The 22,366-nt window shown below is 40.0% G+C and overlaps 1 protein-coding gene across 1 annotated transcript in view; it reads right to left on the reverse strand.

Moving 5' to 3' along the window:
• Positions 1–456: 456 nt before the first annotated feature.
• Positions 457–22,366, reverse strand: part of ARL6 (ARF like GTPase 6) — a 140,752-nt gene continuing 118,842 nt past the window's right edge. The window contains exon 8 of the mRNA XM_082248539.1: positions 457–914. Within this exon, the coding sequence (XP_082104665.1) occupies positions 889–914 (26 nt within the window). The 3' untranslated portion in view covers positions 457–888. The remainder of the gene's footprint in view (positions 915–22,366) is intronic.

The raw sequence follows: 22,366 nt of genomic DNA on the forward strand, positions 1-22,366 counted from the left end.
TTGATGGAAACACCTTGTGGATAAGAGAGGTAAGAAGAGGTTCAAACTGCAAGGCTATGATACCTCAAATATTCACACTTAAAAACTGGTGAGCAGCAAAGCATTCTCAAACCCTAAGGTGGGTAGGCTACAACAGCAGAAGACCACATTGGGTTCCACTCCTGTCAGCCAAGCTATAGTGAGCTCAGTAATACCAATCAATCATCGCTTAGATGCCACAGACTTTCAGAGGATTGTTGTTGACTGCCTTTATGACCATTATTTAGTATTTAGTGTTCCTAACAACGTAGTCAATACACATGCACACACAGTATAGATTGTCCCAGAAAAATTACAGTTACCATGTGGTTATATTAAGTTACAAAAGATTCCTTAAACCTATTAGAACTTAATATTACTGTAATTATTATATTTTCCTGGAAAAAAAAAAATAGAAAAAGAACGAAGCTACAAAAACAGGTTTTAAATATTTTATTGAGTGAATTTTACTTTAACAACCACATAACATTTTCATCCATTTTGTAATATTGCTTTAACATTTGATGACATATTTTCAGTGCCAAAGTATAAATTGTAAAATATGGATATATTACAGAACTTTCCAAATAAAACAAAGTAAATAAATTAATAAGTTAAAACGTTCCTCTTACTTTGCATTATTTACACATTGAACAATTTTAAAAAGACTGATTTAACAAAGCACATAGAAATCCAGAGGATAAATGTTTCTACTAATCATTATTTGCATAATCTTTCACTATTTGCTTTAAAAAGTATATCTGAGGTGCTAAATAAAACGGAGGACCTTCCTCTGACCTTGTAAACGGTGGATTAGCACTTCCTTTGGTCCAAGTGGAGAGTGGCGAGGTGCATGAATCATTTATCTTCTTACGTCTTCATTGCTTGTATTTGATCTAGTGAGGACAGAAAACACATTGAAGAATAGCTCTGGTCTCATTAACCAGCAATGCTGTAGAAAATATATAATTTTTGGGGATTTAAAATTATTTTTAGCGAAAAAAAAAAAAAAAAAATGCAGATTTTAAGGTGTACAAAAAATAAAAGAATTGCCCCCATAGACAACTGGTTAAAGAGAATTGGCTTTAGGCCTACTACTCTCCCTTGTTGCTCCCATCCTAAAAAAAGTAGCTAGCCCCTCACATACCACCCATCTATCTACCTCATCTATGTCCCAGAGCTAAGTTCCAGGGGGTAAGTCTGTCTGCCATCATCAATGACACTTCCATTTACTAATGTAGTGAAATGTCAGTGGGGACAGTGACTGAAAGGGCCTCATAAGTATTTGGAGAGGCGGTGTAGTCTAGCTGCCAAATTTTTGGATGCTCTGATAACAGAAGCCAAATAGGATGACCTGGAGTATAGGTTGCAACTAACTTATTAATAACAAATGTAACATTTTTTTTAAGACAATTGTTAATTAATATTTAACGGTTCCTGTATTATGATCACTTTATATTAGCACTGGTAAACTGTATTTTATATCAGCCCAAAAAATTGAAACACTAGTATTTCTAGTACCACTGTCCAGTCCACACATGATCTGCAAACCCCACACAGAGCGAACACTGGAAGGTCATCCTATTGTATATTAAAGCGAACACTGGAATGGTCATCTTATTGTATATTAAAGCGAACACTGGAATGGTCATCTTATGGTATATTAGAACGAACACAGGAATGGTCATCTTATTGTATATTAGAGCGAACACTGGAATGGTCATCTTATTGTATATTAAGGCAAACACTGGAATGGTCATCTTATTGTATATTAGAGCGAACACTGGAATGGTCATCTTATTGTATATTAGAGCGAATACTGGAATGGTCATCCTATTGTATATTAGAGCGATCACTGGAATGGTCATCATATTGTATATTAAAGCGAACACTGGAATGGTCATCTTATTGTATATTAGAGCGAACACTGGAATGGTCATCTTATTGTATATTAGAGCAAACACTGGAATGGTCATCTTATTGTATATTAGAAGTCGTGTGAGATTTCCATGTTTCTTCCAATGCACTCGGAGGATAATCACATATATAGATAATAAGATTTGTCAGCCCAGGGCCGGGGAGGATGAAGGATGCATCACCAGCAAACCAGCTAAGCTCAACCATCTCAAAGCTACAAAAACTTAAAGTGGGTGGAGCCAGACAGTTTACATACAATGGTAGAATTTAATTAAACAAGAGTAGTCAGAACATGGAGAAGCTGTACATGGCAACCAATCAGCTTGTTCAGTTTAGCTTTGAAAGTAAAAAATAGAAGCCGATTGATTGCCATGCACAGCTGATTCAGTTTTGATAAATTGCCCCAAATGTACTATATGTCAGAAGTGTTATCATATGTCACTTGTTATTCTACAATGCTATGGGAAAGAATACATTAGACTGCTAATGTGTTACTATTTCAGGTGGACATAAAGATTTGCTATGTTATGAGGAACACTTAGAAATGTTAATTGTGCCCAAGTAATCCCCTGAAAAAGCCACCTTTTGTCTGGAATTCCTAATGCCAAGTAGTAGTAGACTTTCTGGATTGAGTGTTCCTGGGCCTCCAGCCTCATAGCTGTGTATCTCTAGTATGAAACCTAAGTTACTGCCGCCTCTATCTGCCAGTCTTTGAAGATTCGAAGTGAGATTTGGTGATGTCACAACTTGATTATGGTTTTCCTTACTGGAAGCTCTGATAGGAGGAAGCACAACCCTGACTCTACAAATTTGGCTGCCTCCACATGACACAAGAACAAGGCATGCTAAGTATTATGGAAAGCTTAGCTGCGGGTAGACCACAGGTAACGCTGTTCTTTGCCTTTTTTTTTTTGGGCACAGCTTCGAAAGGTGAGTTCCTCTTGAAGCAACGTTTCCACCTACTTGAAAACGCAGCAATGGTATCCTAAAATTACAATATATTATTCCAAAAAATGCTGCATCTGTTTTATTACAGGGGAACTCCAGGAAACATCTAAATGCACAGAATTAAAAAAACAAAGGGGGCGGATTTATTAAAACTGGGAAAGAGAATGAACACAAAAGTGGCAATGTCAAGATTTTTTGTAATTTTTTTTTCCAAAAAATGAAAGGTGAAATGTGACTAGTTACTATTGGCAACAACTCAATTCTTTTCTCCAATTTTCAGCAACCTGACACATGTACACTCAGCAGCCTCTTTATTAGGTACACCTTGCTAGTACAAGTTAAACCCCTTTTGCTTTCAGAACTGCCTTAATTCTTCATGGCATATCTTCAACAAGATGTTGAAAACATTCCTCAGAGATTTTGGTCCATAGTGACATGATAGCATCACGTAGTTGCTACAGATTTGTTGGCTGCACATCCATGATGTGAATCTCCTGTTCCACCACATCCCAAAGGTGCTCTATTGGATTGAGATCCGGTAACTGTGGAGGCCATTGGAGTACAGTGAACTCATTGTCATGTTTAAGAAACCAGTAGTGAGATGATTTGAGCTCTGTGACATGGTGAATTATCCTGCTGGAAGGAGCCATCAGAAGATGGGTACACTGTAGTCATAAAGGGATGAACATGGTCAGGAACAATACTCAGGTAGGCCGTGGTGTTTAAACAATGCTCAATTGGTACCAAGGTGCCAAATGTGTGCCAAGAAAATATCTCCCACACCATTAGCATGAACCGTTGATACAAGGCAGGATGGATCCATGCTTTCATGTTGTGAATGCTAAATTCTGACCCTACCATCTGAATGTCTCTGCTGAAATTGAGACTCATCAGACCAGGCAACATTTTTCCTATCTTCTAGTGTCCAATTTTGGTGAGTCTGTGTGAATTGTAGCCTCCATTTCCTGTTCTTAGCTGACAGGAGTGGCATCCAGTGTGGTATTCTGCTGCTGAAGCCCATCTGCTTCAAGATTCGATAAGTAGTGCGTTCAGAGATGGTATTCTGCATACCTTTGTTGCAACAAGTGGTTATTTGAGTTACTGTTGCCCATTCTTCTCTGACCTCTGACATCAACAAGGCATTTTTGTCCACACAACTGCCGGTCACTGGATATTTTCTCTTTTTCTGACCATTCTCTGTAAATCCTAGAGATGGTTGTGTGCGACAATCCCAGTAGATCAGCATTTTTTTAAAAAATACTCAGACCAGCCCGTCTGGTAACAACAACCATGCCAAGTTCAAAGTCACTTAAATTCCCTTTCTTCCCCATTTTGATGCTCAGTTTGAACTTCAGCAAATCATCTTAACTAGTCTAAATGCCTAAATGCATTAAGTTGCTGCCAGTAAGTGTATGTTTAAAGGTAAAAAATGGATTTTTGTAAAATCTTACCGTAAAATCCTTTTCTCTTAGCTCATTGACAGACGTAGTCCTCGGTGATACACCACCTTCGGGTTATGTTGCCTCCACAGGAGCAGGACTAGACAGGAAATTAAAAAGCTCTGGCCACACCCCAGGGGCAGTCCCAGAGGGTATATCCTCTCTCTCTCTGCCTCAGCAAATCAGTTATGTGAAAAAGCAGTCTTTAGAGATTTTAACCCAACTCAAAAAAACAGAGGGGCGGGGACTACGTCTGTCAATGAGCTAAGAGAAAAGGATTTTACGGTAAGATTTTACAAAAATCCATTTTTCTCTAGCGCTCATTGACAGACGTAGTCCTCGGTGATACACCACCTTCGGGACGTCCCAGAGCAGTATCACAACTGAGGGGTGAGAAAATGGAAATCAAATCCCAATCTAGAAGGCCCAACCGATGCCAACTAGAAGTTTACAATGCTCATCCTTAATGATGAGACTCAACAAAAAAAGAGAAAACAATTTTTTTTTTTTTTTTCAAACAGAAAAAAACCCTCGAGGTAGACCACCGGTCTCCTCAAATTGCGGCCTGCAAAACCTTGCGGCCAAATGAGGCATCCGCCGATGCTGTCACATCAATTTTATAGAATTTTGTAAAGGTATGTACTGACGACCAGGTGGCCGCCTTACATACCTGGACCACTGACGCCTGATGGCAAAAGGCCCAGGAAGTACTGAGCGCTCGAGTGGAGTGCGCCCTAACAGGGAACGGAGGACTCTGACCCTTAATAGAATAAGCCTGTACCACCGTTTGGCAAACCCTTTCTGGGGCCATTCGTGATCACAAAAAGTGAATCCGTCTTACGGAAAGATTCCGTAGCTTTCAGGTATACCCTGATTGCCCGAACCACATCTAAGGAATGCAACGCATGTTCCCGATGATGCTTGGGCTGAGGACACAAGGAAGGTAGTACAATATCCTCATTCAGATGAAAATCTGAAACCACCTTAGGAAGAAAAGATGGCTTAGGATGAAGTACTACCTTATCCCTATGAATCACTAGGTATGGGGACTGGCATGATAATGCAGCCAGTTCTGACACCCTGCGAGCAGAAGTAATAGCCACCAAGAAGGCCACTTTCTGGGATAAAGTAAGCAAGGGAATCTCCCTGATGTTTTCAAAAGGAGGTTTCTGTAGAACCAACAAAACCAAATTAAGATCCCACGGCGGTAAGGGCGCGCGGACTGGAGGAGCCAGGTGCCGCACCCCCTGGATGAAATTCCGCACCAAGGATTTGGTAGCTAAAGGCTTCTGAAAGAAGATTGCTAATGCTGAAACTTGACCCTTGATGGTGCTCAAGGCTAGCTTCTGCTCAACCCCTTGTTGCAAAAAGGCCAATATTCGAGACACCGAATAGGTACGTGGAGGAAATCCTAAAGATTCGCACCACGCAATATAAGTTTTCCATGTGTGATAATAGACTTTGCTGGAAGTCGCTTTCCTTGCTTTAATAAGGGTAGAAATTACTGAAGCTGACAAACCTCTGTCCTTCAGTACTTGGGTCTCAATGGCCAGGCCATTAAACCCAGCGACTGTAAAGCATGATGGTAAATTGGTCCTTGAGACCATAGACACTCCCTGAGACGAAGTTCCCACGGAACGTCTACGACTAACATGTCCAAGTCAGCCAGGCCGGCTTGAGGAGGCCAGCCTAGAATTTCTAGGACCACTGGCGCTGATTGGATCTGAACCAGGCGTCCCTAGAGGTATCTGGCCCCGACCATCCGAGAAAGTCTGGTCGTTTTCTGTTCCCACACATTTATCAGATACCTGATAGTTATCAGGAAAAGGTGATCTTTTCTGGTTGTACCTCAGGGACCGAAGTCACCCGACTAGAGGCTACTTGGCCTACCTGGTCAACCAGATCCGATTCCTGTGAGGTATCGGGACTAATCTTAGGAAAAGGTAAAGGAAAAGATCTATTCAGGGAACGGTAATTACCGCTTCCTGTAGTACTTAAATGTTGGAAGGGAAGAATCGCACCGGTAGTAGTGGTTGATGCTCGATCTAATGTCCTGAATACCGGTGAAAACGTCCCCCCACCCTGAAACCGGGTGGGGGCGCACCTTCAGGCTGTGTACTCCTTAGCTTCGGGTTTGGCTGGGTTGGTCCTTTGCTTGTCCGACCAGCCCCTCTTGAACCCTCCTGGAGGAGTCTTTCCTTTCCCGCTAGTACCAGCCGGGCGCCCTTTATGGGCGGTAAAGAAAGGTCCTCGCTTGTTGCGAGGTCCCTTAGCTTTAGCAGCCTGTGGCAAAAAAGTGCTCTTGCCCCCAGTGGCATCCTTAATGATTTCATCTAGGTTGGCCCCAAATAGACGATTCCCCTGAAAGGGGAGATTTGTCAAGGTCTTCTTGGAACCTAGGTCAGCTGACCAGCATTTTAACCACAGCACACGTCTGAGGATCACCGCTGTCTTAGATGCATGCCCTAATAAGGGAGTAGTGTCCAAGGCTGCGTCACAGATAAACTGTAGCCCTTGTATAATCTGTTCCATCAAATCAGATGTCTCCTGGGGAATATCTTTTCTCCTAAGATCTTGGCATACCATTTTCGCCCATTCCGTAAGTGTCTGGGAAACTAGACCAATAACAATTACTGGTCTAAAAGCTGACCCTATCAGAGAGAAGATGGTGCGGGACTCTGCTTCCATCTTTTGATCCACCGGATCCTTAAAGGACGAAGTGTCCTCCACTGGAATAACCGTGGCTTTATTCAGCCTGGAAATAGGTGGATCCACGACTGGTGGTACCGTCCATTTCTTAATGATGGATTCCTCAAACGGATAGCGTCTAGCAATACGCTTGGAAATAGTAAAGGTACGTTTAGAATGCTCCCATTCTCCTTTAATCTGATTACCGAAACATTTAGGTACAGGAAAAGCCTTCATCGTCTTGATGGGCTTATTAGTACCAAAAGGAATCTCTGTTTCAGTTGCCTCTGCCGGTAAAGCCTCAACTGGGATAACAGCCCTTGCAGAGGAACCTGCAACTGCCGTGACCACCTCTGAATCTGAGTCAGAGGTGTCAGATGGTATAGGGGTAGGCGGGGGTCGCTTCCTTGACCCCCGTCCCTGACAGGCCGCCTCCACCCGAGCCACCATAGACTCCAAAATTGCTGTAAATGACTCTATACTCTGTGCACCGGCGGGTCCCGTGGCCCCCTCGAGGGAAACAGGTGGGGGAATATGTGTGGCAGGGTCCATGATAACTCCAGTTACTTCCTGGATAATATAATTCAAAAAAACTTTTCTTTTTTTTTTTTTTTTTCGACCCCCAGCGCCACAAAAGCCCCTTAGTGTTACCTGCTAGGGATCCCTATCGATCGAGAGAGAGAGAGATAAACCCCCAGGCTCACCACTTGATGCTCAGAGTTTAACTGCAACAGGTTACAGCGCTGTCTTAACAAACAGGAAGTCTTTTGGCTGGCTGCCCAGGAAGAAAGGAGGCGGCTCCGCCCCTCTGTACGCCTTCCGGCGCCTCCCCCAAGCTCCACGAGGTGTTTGGATCACCTCAAACATGGCCGCCCCCATGCTGGAGACACGAGGCTACGCCAAAATGGCGGCTCGTGCGATCCAGCAAAAAAAATGGCGGCGGCCTGTACTGAATAGCGGTGTGCTGCAGGGCACACAACACTCTCACTGCATGGGGATATGGCGTGGTTGGCGGTACCGGCCCTGGCGGACCGCATGGCCGTTCGGGAGGCCTGCTGATAGCTGGAGATCTGATTAGGAAGGCAGTCTACATGTCCGTGGCTTCTGACTGGTAGGTAGCTTATTCTTAACCCATAAGATTCCCAGAATGCCACAGATTACATCTTTAAAACATGTATACAATTAGATTGTTAGCTCCCAAACCAAGCCTCCTGGCTTTTTGCACACATAAAATCCCACTCAAAGTAGGAGGATCTGTGTCATGTTGTAGGATAGAAAGGGACTCTATCTTACCATACAGAGAGGGGCCCGCGTTCACCACAAAACCCGTCAGGGGGAAAGGGGGAACATACTACTCACCATACCGGAACCAGGCGGGCACCAACTCCTGACAGTACCCCTCTCCACCGGGGCGGGAGGGCTGTCGACCGATACGGACGCCGTGACTCATGGTCTTTGGCGTTTCAGCGAGACGTTTAACTCGCGTGGACAGTCCTTTAATGGGACTTTGTCGCGGCCGACCCAGCGCGGAGCTATGGCCTGCACACGCTCGTAGGCTGAACTGGGGTGACCACCGGATCTCAACATCCAGCCCGTCGCCCAGTTCAGCTTTCTTGCTTGAAGATCTCACAGGAACACTGGAGAAAAAAGCTGTCTAAAAAAATCCTTTAAGAAAAAATTCTTGCCAGGACCTAAGATCCCAGCAAGGTATCTAGGTCCTTACTCCTAACTAGACAGAAAATAACTGATTTGCTGAGGCAGAGAGAGAGAGAGGATATACCCTCTGGGACTGCCCCTGGGGTGTGGCCAGAGCTTTTTAATTTCCTGTCTAGTCCTGCTCCTGTGGAGGCAACATAACCCGAAGGTGGTGTATCACCGAGGACTACGTCTGTCAATGAGCGCTAGAGAAATTTGAGTTAGTGCTGCCAGTCTTGTGATTCATACACCTGCCGCACTGTACAGCCAGGCAGGTGACACACATCTGGTTCAGCAATGCACGTCCTGGGTCGCCCTCTGCATCCACCCTGTGCACTCTACAAAGAACCCTTTCCCCATCAGCTCATCTGTAACAGTTATAACCTTTTGTATTTTCTGAACCTCCCTTTAGAAATGTAAGCTCTCACAAGCAGGGCGCTCTGATCACTATTGTATTGCATTGTGTGGTGACTGTATGGTCTCTCTTCAATTTGTAAAAATGTGCAAAGGATTAGAGCTATAAAAATCCTGAATAATAACAATTATTATTATCTCTGTATAATTGCAGGAAAGTGTTGCAGAAAACAGAAAAGCCGAGTCAGGAAGTAGTATATACAGGTCCCTCTCAAAAAATTAGCATATTGTGATAAAGTTAATTATTTTCTGTAATGTACTGATAAACATTAGACTTTCATATATTTTAGATTCATTACACACAACTGAAGTAGTGCAAGCCTTTTTATTGTTTTAATATTGATGATTTTGGCATACAGCTCATGAAAACCCAAAATTCCTATCTCAAAAAATTAGCATATTTCATCCGACCAATAAAAGAAAGTGTTTTTAATACAAAAAAAGTCAACCTTCAAAAAATTATGTTCAGTTATGCACTCAATACTTGGTCGGGAATCCTTTTGCAGAAATGACTGCTTCAATGCGGCGTGGCATGGAAGCAATCAGCCTGTGGCACTGCTGAGGTGTTATGGAGGCCCAGGATGCTTCGATAGCGGCCTTGAGCTCATCCAGAGTGTTGGGTCTTGTGTCTCTCAACTTTCTCTTCACAACATCCCACAGATTCTCTATGGGGTTCAGGTCAGGAGAGTTGGAAGGCCAATTGAGCACAGTAATACCATGGTCAGTAAACCATTTACCAGTGGGTTTGGCACTGTGAGCAGGTGCCAGGTCGTACTGAAAAATGAAATCTTCATCTCCATAAAGCTTTTCAGCAGATGGAAGCATGAAGTGCTCCAAAATCTCCTGATAGCTAGCTGCATTGACCCTGCCCTTGATAAAACACAGTGGACCAACACCAGCAGCTGACATGGCACCCCAGACCATCACTGACTGTGGGTACTTGACACTGGACTTCAGGCATTTTGGCATTTCCCTCTCCCCGGTCTTCCTCAGGGTCCGGTCACCTCTTCTCATTGTGCAGCGTTTTCTGCCACACTTTTTCCTTCCCACAGACTTCCCACTGAGGTGCCTTGATACAGCACTCTGGGAACAGCCTATTCGTTCAGAAATTTCTGTGTCTAACCCTCTTGCTTGAAGGTGTCAATGATGGCCTTCTGGACAGCAGTCAGGTCGGCAGTCTTACCCATGATTGCGGTTTTGAGTAATGAACCAGGCTGGGAGTTTTTAAAAGCCTCAGGAATCTTTTGCAGGTGTTTAGAGTTAATTAGTTGATTCAGATGATTAGGTTAATAGCTTGTTTAGAGAACCTTTTCATGATATGCTAATTTTTTGAGATAGGAATTTTGGGTTTTCATGAGCTGTATGCCAAAATCATCAATATTAAAACAATAAAAGGCTTGCACTACTTCAGTTGTGTGTAATGAATCTAAAATATATGAAAGTCTAATGTTTATCAGTACATTACAGAAAATAATGAACTTTATCACAATATACTAATTTTTTGAGAGGGACCTGTATAGGAAAGTAGAACAATATTTATAATAATCATACTGTGTGATCTGTACAGTGTTACAGGGGAGTTAAACTCACAAGACTGGAATCCTTAGTGGGCAAATTCATAAATATGTTGTATATCTGTGTAATTGAGAAATTTAGCCCTTTGCCTACAGTTTTAAATTTCAATATATTTACAATTACACATTACGTTAAACAGAAAATACTTTTTAAGTTAATAGTCAGGCATTTCTTACTGATTTTATGAAAATGTTCTCATAACTGCGCTGTATGCCAAGATATAAGGAAACTAAAGCTAAAATGTAATTGCAAAATGTGCATCAGGTATGCATTATTGAACTACTGTATTGGTAAGCATTCTTAATAAAACAGTAAAGTGATGGAATGCATGCGTTTTCTATAGGGTTTGTAATTTCTAATATTAGTCCCACTCGCATTTCAATGCGAAGAAGGATCCTATGAACATTGTCCAGTTATAATACATTACACAAGAAAATGTATAAATTATCTCCACCCTGTGGCCTAAAAGCGCACTGCAGCTTTGCTAATAAACTGAACTTGCATTCTTCTATACCGGGGATCCTCAAACTACGGCCCTCCAGCTGTTGTGGAACTACACATCCCATGAGGCATTGTACAACTCTGAAATTCACAGACAAGACTAGGCATGATGGGAATTGTAGTTCCTAAACAACTGGAGGGCCATCGTTTTCAAGACCCCTAACGCAGCTTTGATCGAAAGAGAGAACATAAAATGTTACCTTCTCAGCTGTACTACCAGCCCACCTGAAAAATACTCAGCACTTTATGGCATAGGGGCAATATGTGTATGGAATAAACTTGAAAGTTTTTCCATGACAAATAGATACGTATTTTATACCTGCATTAACTGGATAGTAAATGCAGTGCATCCAGGGAACTGAGGTCATCAAGGTAAAAATCCATGTAGAAGCCCATATGCAAAGTGTCTAAACCAGGAGTCACCTGCTATCTACCTGTCAAACGCAGCCATGCGAAGGCTAGATTGAAGCCCCTCTATACTAGCCACCAGCTCATATCCAAGTGAAGACCTGGGGGGACATCCCTCACTCTACCAGTTGCTGCTGCATCTGAGGTCTGGTGAGTGCATGCAGGCCCCATGCACACTGCTGCTGTTAAACTCACCTTTTTGTGAGTTTAGATCTTTTTATTTTACTGCCCTAATGTTATCCTATATGTCCATGCACAAAGGGGCATTTTCTTTTAGCAGTTTAGTGGCAGGGGAGTTTAGAGGATGTTTTCTGAACACCTTAAAATTGCATTTAACAGAGGGAATTTTGACCACAAAAAAAAAAACAAAACGCTGTGTAAACGCGTCTAAAAGGTAGGCGCGTTTAGCACTTTAGCTTTTATTTCAATGGCCAGAATATATAAAAATCGTGGCTAATAAAATAAACCCCCACACTCCAAACAACACTAAACTAAACTGCTAAACCAGTTTGAAAAAATGCAGCTTAGGTGAGTTTATAATATTGATTTCTCAAGCGAAATACAGTTTTCAAGAAACCGGTGTGCATAAGGCCTTAGAGAGGGAGGGGGGCAATCTCTGTTGTGGGTGATTTTTTAAATTTAGGGTCGTTAGAGGTTTGTACTGTACTGGGATATTTTTGATTGTGGTCTGTGTAGTCTATGTACTCTGTATATCATAGCATATTAATTTTACTACAAAACTAAAATCACTGTGAATGAGTATTCTGCATTCTGAGGAATATTATGTCATTATTTAATGTGGAACATAAATCTAAAATATGATATTTCCCTAAATAACCCATAATGCCTTTCCAAGGACAAGTACATGTAAGCACCCACTTGCTTGGTATGCATTATGATGTGTGATAAGCATTTGGATCAGAATACATTACAATATGTATTGATGCACAGTCAGTAATTCTGTACCAGGAACCCAACACTAGCCATACAACTATCATACCATACCATACCATACCATACTACCAACATTCTGCTCAAAGCAAGCAACAGTCACCATTTAGGAGTATCATCTGTGATTATTGGGCAGTTTTGTAATATTCTAGAAGGAGAAAGCAAATCTCTGTACTCTCAAGCCTAGTACACACAATGAGATTATTGGAGGAATGATCGTCCGTTTTATTTCCATGCAAGTCTCCACATCGAAAACAAATACTAAAGTATGAAAATTCTCGTATAACAGAATACAAATTCGGAAGTGATGTCATATGTTGTAGTGGATTGTATTGTATTTTCGGAGGAAAACTGTGCCGATTAAACAAAAATTGTACATTTTTCACGTTTGTCCCTTTGAAAATTTTCAGACGAAAGCTGTGTACTAACGATCAGATTATTGTAGGAGCGTTTTGAAAGCGGTATTTTTGGAACAATATTCTAATTGTGTGTATGGGGCTTAAGTCAGGGAATCTTTTCAGTTTTGCTCAGAGTTGGGCAAAAGTTAGAATTTATGTCAGAATTTAAATGTTTATGTCCCCATAAAGGAATTTTCTATTTTTTGCCTGCTCTGTTTGATACCGCTCACCTAGATAGGAAAAGAGTAGAAATCTCTTATAGGGACACAGAAAACAATAAAGAGATTCTAAACCTTCCGCACTAGGCTAAACAATGTGTTTCCATTAATGCTTGTGCCCCCTTTTGGGACAATTTGCCCTCACTTCCTGTCCTAATGCTCCTTAAATAGACAGGAAGTAGTCTATATTTAGACAGGAAGTAGTCTATATTTAGGAACTAAATATGCTGTTGCTAAAAAAGCAAAACAAAACAACGCAAAACACCACGGTTAAATTAAAAACGGGTGTACTTGCGCGCTGCTATGTTGTGCTATTGAGTGCTATAAAACTACAAAACTAAAAAAACGTACAAAGCAGATCGCTCACACATATACACACTCTCTAAACGTGTATCAACATGCAAAATGATATTAAAAAGTGGTGCCGCGCTCCCAAATGCTAATGTGCTAGTAGTATACCTTTTAAATCTGTTTGCATAGCAATTTTCAGAATCAGCATATCATATCAAACCATATATACCATAAACAAAGCAAATAATGTATCAGTCCATAAAGTGTCCTTTGGTATGAATTTGCTTGCATGTGCTCAATCTTTCATTAATAAAAAAAAAGGATTGTGTTTACATATCCAAATCACTGCTTCCTTAATTAGCATTCACCACTATGTGCTCCAATCATCCACATACATTCGTAATAATCCCCTCATCCAATGTGCCCTCACCTGGAGAATAAGACCAACCAATGGTCTATATTCGATTTTGTCCCTCTCTGGGGATCTGTTTTATGCTGTTTCGCTCCTTTGGTGGCAATCTTGAATTTAGAATCCTCCTTCTCTTACACTTTTCTCCATACGCCCAAATCATAAAGAAAGAAAGCTGGACCTAGTGCTTAATCTTTTAAAACAACCGGTTTATTAAACACTAAATATAAAAACACTCACATTTTCCTGGTGCTTAGAATACACCAAACTGTAAAAAGCATTCAGTCCTTACAGTGCGGGTATAAGACAATCAGACAGTATTACCACGGTATGCTTACAATGTGTGCCTCAGCGTGACGATAGATTGGCCCCCTTCCCTACGCGTTACGCCACAGGGTCAGGTGGCTTCCTCATATCACAAAAAACAGGAGAATAGAAAGCTACAAAATTGCTTAAATCAAAGGAATGTCCAATGGCCTCATATCTCCTAGGTAGGGGGCACATCGAATGAGGGGATTATCACGAATGTATGTGGATGATTGGAGCACATAGTGGTGAACACGAAGTAAGGAAGCAGTCATTTGGATATGTGAACAGAAGCCTGATTTTTATGAAAGATTGAGCATATGCAAGCAAATTCATATCAAAGGACACTTTACAGACTGATACATTGTTTGTTTTGTTTATTTTTGTTTATGGTATATACGGTTTGATATGATACGCTGATTCTAAAAACTGCTATACAAACAGATTTAAAGGGATACTAGCACATTAGCATTTGGGAGTGGGGCAACACTTTTTAATATCACAAATCTACCACCTGTGAATACTCACCAGATCAAAGGCCCTCAGAAACCCTCTGTTGTCTGTCACTCAGCCACTGCCTAATCCACTCAACAATATGGGAGTCCATGATCAATGACTGCAGTTTATTGATAAGTCTTCTATGTGGGACAGTGTCAAAAGCCTTACTAAAATCTAGATATGCAATGTCTACTGCACCTCCACCGTCTATTATTTTAGTCACCCAGTCAAAAAAATCTATAAGATTTGTTTGACATGATCTCCCTGAAGTAGACCCATGTTGTTTTTCATCTTGCAATCCATGGGATTTAAGATGTTCCACAATCCTATCCTTTAATAGGGTTTCCATTAATTTGCCTACTATTGATGTCAGACTCACTGGTCTATAGTTGCTCGATTCCTCCCTACTACCTTTCTTGTGAATGGGCACAACATTTGCCAATTTCCAATCTTCCGGGACGACTCCTGTTACTAATGATTGGTTAAATAGATCTGTTAATGGTTTTGCCAGCTCACCACTAAGCTCTTTTAATAATCTTGGGTGTATCTCATCAGGACCCTGTGACTTATTTGTCTTCACTTTAGACAGCAATCTTAGAACGTCTTCCTCTGTAAAGACACATGCATCAAATGATTCATTAGTCATCCTTTCAAGTGGAGGTCCCTCTCCTTTTTCTTCTGTAAAAACTGAACAGAAGTATTCAATAAGGCAGTCGGCTAGCCCTTTATTCTCTTCTACATACCTTCCGTCCTTTGTTTTTAATTTAGTTATTCCTTGTTTTAATTTCCTTTTTTCATTTATATATCTGAAGAATGTCTTATCCCCCTTTTTCATAGACTGAGCTAGTTTTTCTTCTGCCTGCGCTTTAGAAGTTCTTATAACTTGCTTGGCCTCTTTCTGCCTAATCTTGTAGATTTCCTTATCTTCATTGCTCTGGGTTTTTTTATAATTACAAAATGCTAGCTTTTTATTTTTAATGATTTGGGCCACTTCTGCTGAGTACCACAGTGGTCTCTTCCTTTTTTTGCTTTTACTGACAAGTCTAATGCAATTTTCTGTTGCCTTCAAAAATGCACCTTTTAAGTAGTCCCATTTCTCCTGGACTCCATGTAATCCGTTCCAGTCTGATAAGGACTCATTTATGACTAATTTCATTTTTGAAAAGTCCGTTTTTCTAAAATCTAAAACTTTTGTTTTTGTGTGGTGTGACTCTTTCACAGTTCTTATAATTAAATCACACTGACTGGTGATCACTAGATCCCAAGGTTTCGCCTACAATGACATCATATACCGAATCCCCATTTGTGAATACCAAATCCAAAATGGCCTCCCTCCGGGTTGGCTCCTCAACCACTTGTTGCAGAGACACCCCCAGTAGGGAATTTAGAATATCTGTACTCCTGGTAGAACTTGCTATTTTGGTTTTCCAGTTTATATCTGGAAGATTGAAATCTCCCATAATGATAACTTCTCCTTTCATTGTCATTTTAGCTATTTCTTCAAAGTTCACATCTGTACGGGTGTTGGAGTGTGTGTAAACTGTTCCTGCAGCTGCAAAAAAACAAAAAATCAAAAAAAAAAAAAATCTGCTTTTAGGAAAAACACATGGGGTGTCATTAACTCTTAATGGCACCCCCATGCACTAAAAAAGGTAGTGCACTTTCCTGCACACAGAAACTCATGGTGCCAATGCACTGTGCAGTTTCTGCATGGCCGCGATAAAAAAAAAAAAAAAAAAAAAAAGTTCACAGTTACAGCATGGGCTGCTGTTCCCAGGCAAATGCAGCACGCAAATTTGCGTAGATGTGGTCCTAGCTTTATGCCTCGTACACACGTTCAGATAATCGTCAGAAAAAAAAAAATCGCATTCGACTTGATTGCACGATAATCTGATCGTTAGTACACAGCTTTCAACAGCCGATCATGACAGTTCGTCCAACAAAATCCGAAGAATCCGAAGGGACAAACACGAAAACGTATGTTGTACGATAGCCTAGCGAATGACAATCCTTTAATCAGTACAGTATGCGACCGCTAAAAATCAATAGACAAAGACCATGCATGAGACACAAAAATAACCCGGAAAAAGCCTGGCTGCCATTGTTTTTGTTTTGCACTGATACGTAGCTACGCAACCAGAAAGCTTTTCCAGAATCGCATTGTTGAATTCAATATTAGTACCATGCAACAAAATGCGAATGACAAGTTGTAAGATTATCTGAACGTGTGTACGAGGCATAAGTGTGTTGGGAACTTCTCCATTGAAAATCTGCTGGCAATACTATTAGTTATTACTTTACTTTTGTCTGTTTGCCTTTGATGAGCTTGGGTGGCAGATATTATTGATTGTGCATTAGAGAGAATATCCCGCCATGATGTTTTTAAGCACTGAGTGCTGCCGGACCTCCTTCTTTCCGAGTTCTTTTGATCTAGGGAGGATATACTATTCACACTGGCTGGAGAAGCACAGTGGTGGTTTTCAGAAAGAACATATTCAGTTTGACTAGAGCACTTTCACATTATTGCACCGTTTTGGAACAAGCACTTTCAATATAGTTTTAAATTGTATAATAACTTCTAGTGGAGCTAGTTTGAATAGCTGCTTTGGGTTTCGTTGTCCTATTTAAATTCACAATTATTAGCAGTGCGATTCTAGTATGGGGAAAAAAAACTTTTCAGTGGTAGGGAGTTTATAAAGACACGCAGCCATTCATTGAAACAGGAAGAGAAGCAGTTTAACCTAAAACTGCATAGATGGTTCTTTCCTGTCAGAGCGGTAAGGATGTTGAATTACCTTCCACAAGCAGTAATGTCAGCGGGGAGTGTCAACAAAAAAAATTAGATGGGCATCTTAATGATTGCAACATACAGGGATATAGGAATTGTTATCTACATAAACTCACGCACACACCCACAACCACACAGGATGGACTGGTATCCTTATTCAACCCCACCAACTATATAACTATGTGTCTTTACAACACAGACATAATTTTGTGTTTCTCAGACAAGAGTTAAATCTTCTGTATAATATCAATACAAACATCTTGTTTGACCCTTTTTTCCAATTTAAAAAGAGGGTCTCAACAACCTAACAGAAACAAAATTACCTGAAGTTGGGCTTTAAATTACAGCATGTGTGCATTACTCTCACTATTGGGCAAGGATCACAGTAAGTGGTTCAAAGTTCATGTTGCCATTAAGGATAGGTACAGTGCCTTGAAAAGGTATTCATACCCCTTGAAATTTTCCACTTTGTCATGTTACAACCAAAAACGTAAATGTATTTTATTGGGATTTTATGTGACAGACCAACACAAAGTGGCACATAATTATGAAGTGGAAGAAAAATGATAAATGGTTTTCCAAATTTTTTACAAATAAATATGTGAAAAGTGTGGCGTGCATTTGTATTCACTTTGTAGAACCACCTTTCCCTGCAATTACAGCTGCAAGTCTTTTTGGGGAGGTCTCTACCAGCTTTGCACATCTAGAGAGGAACATTTTTGCCCATTCTTCTTTGAAAAATAGCTCAAGCTCTGTCAGATTGGATGGAGAGCATCTGTTAACAGCAATTTTCAAGTCTTGCCACAGATTCTCAATTAGAGTTAGGTCTGGACTCTGACTGGGCCATTCTGTCGGGCCTGTTGGGGGTTATTAAAATAATAATAGGTAAAAAGAAAAATGATTTTAAAAGCCATGTATATTCATATTATGCATAAAAGGTTCTGAACAGGACAGGATCCATCTTGTTTTTAAGGTGAAACAAAGTTCATATATACTTGTTAAACAAAATGTCTCTCACAGGCTTACAAAGGGTCTATGGTTTCAACAGAGATCTTTGTATTTCTATGTAATCGTAAATAAGATCCCTTTTGACATCTCGATCAGATAAAACTTAGTCAGTCTGACGCTATGTTAAGGGGGATATCTCAGTCTGTCTATAAGTATATAACAATGGACAATACCCCAGTATATTCTAGCAGACATTTAAAGATGAACCATATAAGTTTTTATAGAAAACATCATCATATGTAAGATGTATATTAACGATAATACATTGTATTCTTATTAATATAGAAGTGTGAACTTGATACTTATATAATATTAGATATATAATATATATATATATATAAGTATACTTTTCTATGATGTGTAAGGACTTGTGCGTCTTAAAAACAAATTACTTCATGTTAAGGCATGTGGTAGGAGTGTTTATATAAGGATTGCTTTGGACTGGTTTAGTGCTCAAGGTGTCGTAAATATTCCCAAACCTAGACTATGTCTGACAGCCCTATGTCACAATCCAAATAAGTAATTGCTTTTCACTAGCCGACAGGTCAATAGGTCATCAGATAACAAATTGTTTTAATTATATTAAATACAAAATCTAATGAACGGTACAATACTGCCCTCTGGAGACAAAATACCAGGTGCAGTCTTGAGATAATTTGAGATATTCCAATATAAAAATATTATATTGTGTTAAATAATATAATTATTGAAATGGCATTACTTGCCAAGATGAATAATGGAAATACAGGTGGACATTTATGTATGTACTGGTAGTCTGGACAAAGTTCTATGTTGTGTTTTATGATTAATCTCACATATAGAGAAATCATCATTTAATTTTATTATCCAAGTACGGGGTTAATTATCAAAAGAGGTGTCTATGATCTCATCAGTTTAGGTATAGAATATCCCAACCAATTGGGATAATGTTTCATCCCTCTGGGTTTTACGTATGGTAATTTTTATAGCTCTTTGTTCTTACCATATAAAAGACCAACCCAGATGAGAGAGATTACACTTTACACTACTGACAACACACCTCACACTTACACCACACACGCTATTACATTTTTCGATAGATTCATCCAGACATACTCCCTGGTCCATCATTCATCTGAAACTTGGAGGAAACTCCTCCCTCACTGGCATCCATCTTAGGACTCTGGTAACACCATCTTAAGTGTGGTAATTATGCCTTGCTGTATTATTTGATTTTATTCAACAATTGTTTATTCTTTCCTTATATGTTTTATATTGCATATTTAAGGGTAATGAGATTACAATCCTAGCCGTATAAGCCATAGTAGATTTTTCTCTAAAAAGCTGATTTTTGTTTTATACATTTTTATTAATATCAGATTAAGTGCATTATTTGCAATTTTAAGTCTTCCGTTTTGCATGGCTTATTCTCATTCCTTCTGCAGTGGAATGACTTTGGGCCCTGTGATTCGCAGACCATTGTAGTCTGTTTATATAGAACATTAATTTATGGCTTATACTATACCTGGGAAGAAATGGTAATCTTGCTTTCGTTTTGGTTTCACTTTGTTTCAGTTTCACTTTCATTATTGAGCTAAACGTCACATTGCATTGATTATTTGAAGTCAGTATTTTTCTGTAGAAGTTATCTTTTTGTGTCATTTCTTGTTTGATCATATATTGTGTTTACATGTCTGGCGAATAAATATTTTTATATATATTCCACACTGTAGACTGTACTCACTAAGATTGGTATATGCTTTTAAAAAGAAATTAATCAATTAAAAAGAATTCACGACATTGATTTATGGCAATAGGTGAAGACTCTCCTTTTTCACAGATCTTTGCTTATTAACCATAAATACACTGCTATATTCAGAGCAGTATAAATATTCTGACATAAGTACGAGCGCAAGATATTTATTATTAAATATTCTTACATATAATGGAGGCCCTAGTGAGATAATTATTGATTTCTTACATATGCCAATCATAAATATTGATCAGGTGACATAATAACTTTAAAAAAAAAAATATTTTTTTTTTTTTTGGAATTTTTTTTTTTTTTATTAATTATGAATGTGATAGTAATGCCTTAAAAAATGTCTACAGCAGGTAATGTTCACGCTGCCAACTCTGGCAAGGTGTGAGTCCCTAGTGGTAATGCCACAACCCCAGTGGATTTGGCAAGGATCAAAAATGTGTGGAAACACCTCTCTGAGTCTGAAATGGTGGAATATGTAAATGCTGGTTAGAGTCATATATCAAAATCCTCAGAAGTCGGGCCAATAAAGGGCATCTGACATGGGTAGAGGACAACCTGTATGTATGAACTCACCAATAAGCTTATCTAACACCAAAGACATCAGGAAGTGTTATCACATACCTTTTGGTCATGGCTAATCTTACTGTATCTTTGTGAGGAACTGCACCAGAAGGCTCAGCAAAAAGGAGTTTAGTAAAGTTTCAATCTCCACTCCAAATAAATGAGAGTATGAGATTAGGAACCTCCTTGAGCAGGTGAAAGTGGCCTCTATTGGAACACATAAGTTAAGAGAATGTAGCGTGAAACTGCAAAATGAAGTAGAACTGTGGCAGAAGTATTATCAAGTAAACTGTAATAAAAGTAACCATTGAAAGTGAAATGTAAATGATTAATGCAATAATTAGGAAGTTTTGAGCAAGGAAAAATGTTTTCTAGCAAAAAGTTGCCGAGTAATCAGCAGTGGAAAATTTTGAAATTAAAAAAAAAAAAAAAAAAGTGTAACAGTTCAATTCATGACAGGAACTCATCAGTAAATACATAGCAGAGTTCCAAAAGGTCATGGTGTACATGCATAAGGGTAATGCTTAATTAGTCTTGCATTATAAAAATATGAAATAATTATTCATAGACCCAGGTATGATTCCCAGTCTGTTGATCATGACCCAGACAAGGGGGGGAATCAGGCAAAGAGTCCATGTCCTACCCCAGCCATATTCCTAATATAGGAGGGCAGAAATTGGGCAGCCATGCATAAATAGGTATGAGTCATATCAGGTCACTGCAAAGAGACTAGCATCCCTAAAAAGACACCATATACCTTCAGAATTTAAAAGTTTTAAAAAGAGTACTGTCCTGATTTTTGCCATGAAAAGGTCCTTAGACATTATTGATCATCCTGAGGCCTATGAAAACAACTGTCTGTGTTGTGCCTGCAGGATGTAATTTAAAAATCAGCCCATATAAAACCTTACTGCTGCTAGAGCTGTTATATACAATTTAAAATGTACACAGCACCAAAGCCATTGAATTTTTTTTTGCTGTACTCAAAAGTGCCTAACACCCTTCAATGAAGGAGCTGAGTACAACCACCCGGAATTTAAATCCCTGTGCTTTGAGGCATTGCCCATGTGCATAAAAATAAGTTTGGCAAAGGAGCAAGATATGCCACCTAGGCCCCAAAAGGAAACACCGGATACCTTAAGGAGGACACCGGACATCCCATTAACAAGGGGGGGGGGGACACCCACAAATAAATAGGGATTTGCCCCATCCTAGGGTTCCCCAAAATCCTCGGGAAGATCGAGTGACATTAAGGCCCAGACCTCACGCCAGAACCGAGTAACTGGTTCTGATGGGGATCTGTCCCATCTGTCTGAACCCGAGAGACATAGGCACCGCAGGAGGCGGAGCCAATAATTTAACTCTGTAAAGGTTTTCAGCTGAGTAGAGGCCAAATTGAGCAGCTGATCACTTGATTCACTTTGGGCACTGCAGCCCAGAATTATAATAAATTCCTTTTCAGGAACAAATCCAATGGCCAGCCATAGGCCACAAAATCCTTAAATGCCCAAGTGATAAGGAATCAGTAGGGATACACTGAATAGAGGTATAGGATACAGAGGTTCTAACACCATTTTATCCCAGGTCACAG

The sequence above is a fragment of the Pelophylax lessonae genome (assembly GCF_965119305.1).
Source record: "Pelophylax lessonae genome assembly, chromosome: 2".
NCBI classification, from domain to species: Eukaryota; Metazoa; Chordata; class Amphibia; order Anura; family Ranidae; genus Pelophylax; species Pelophylax lessonae.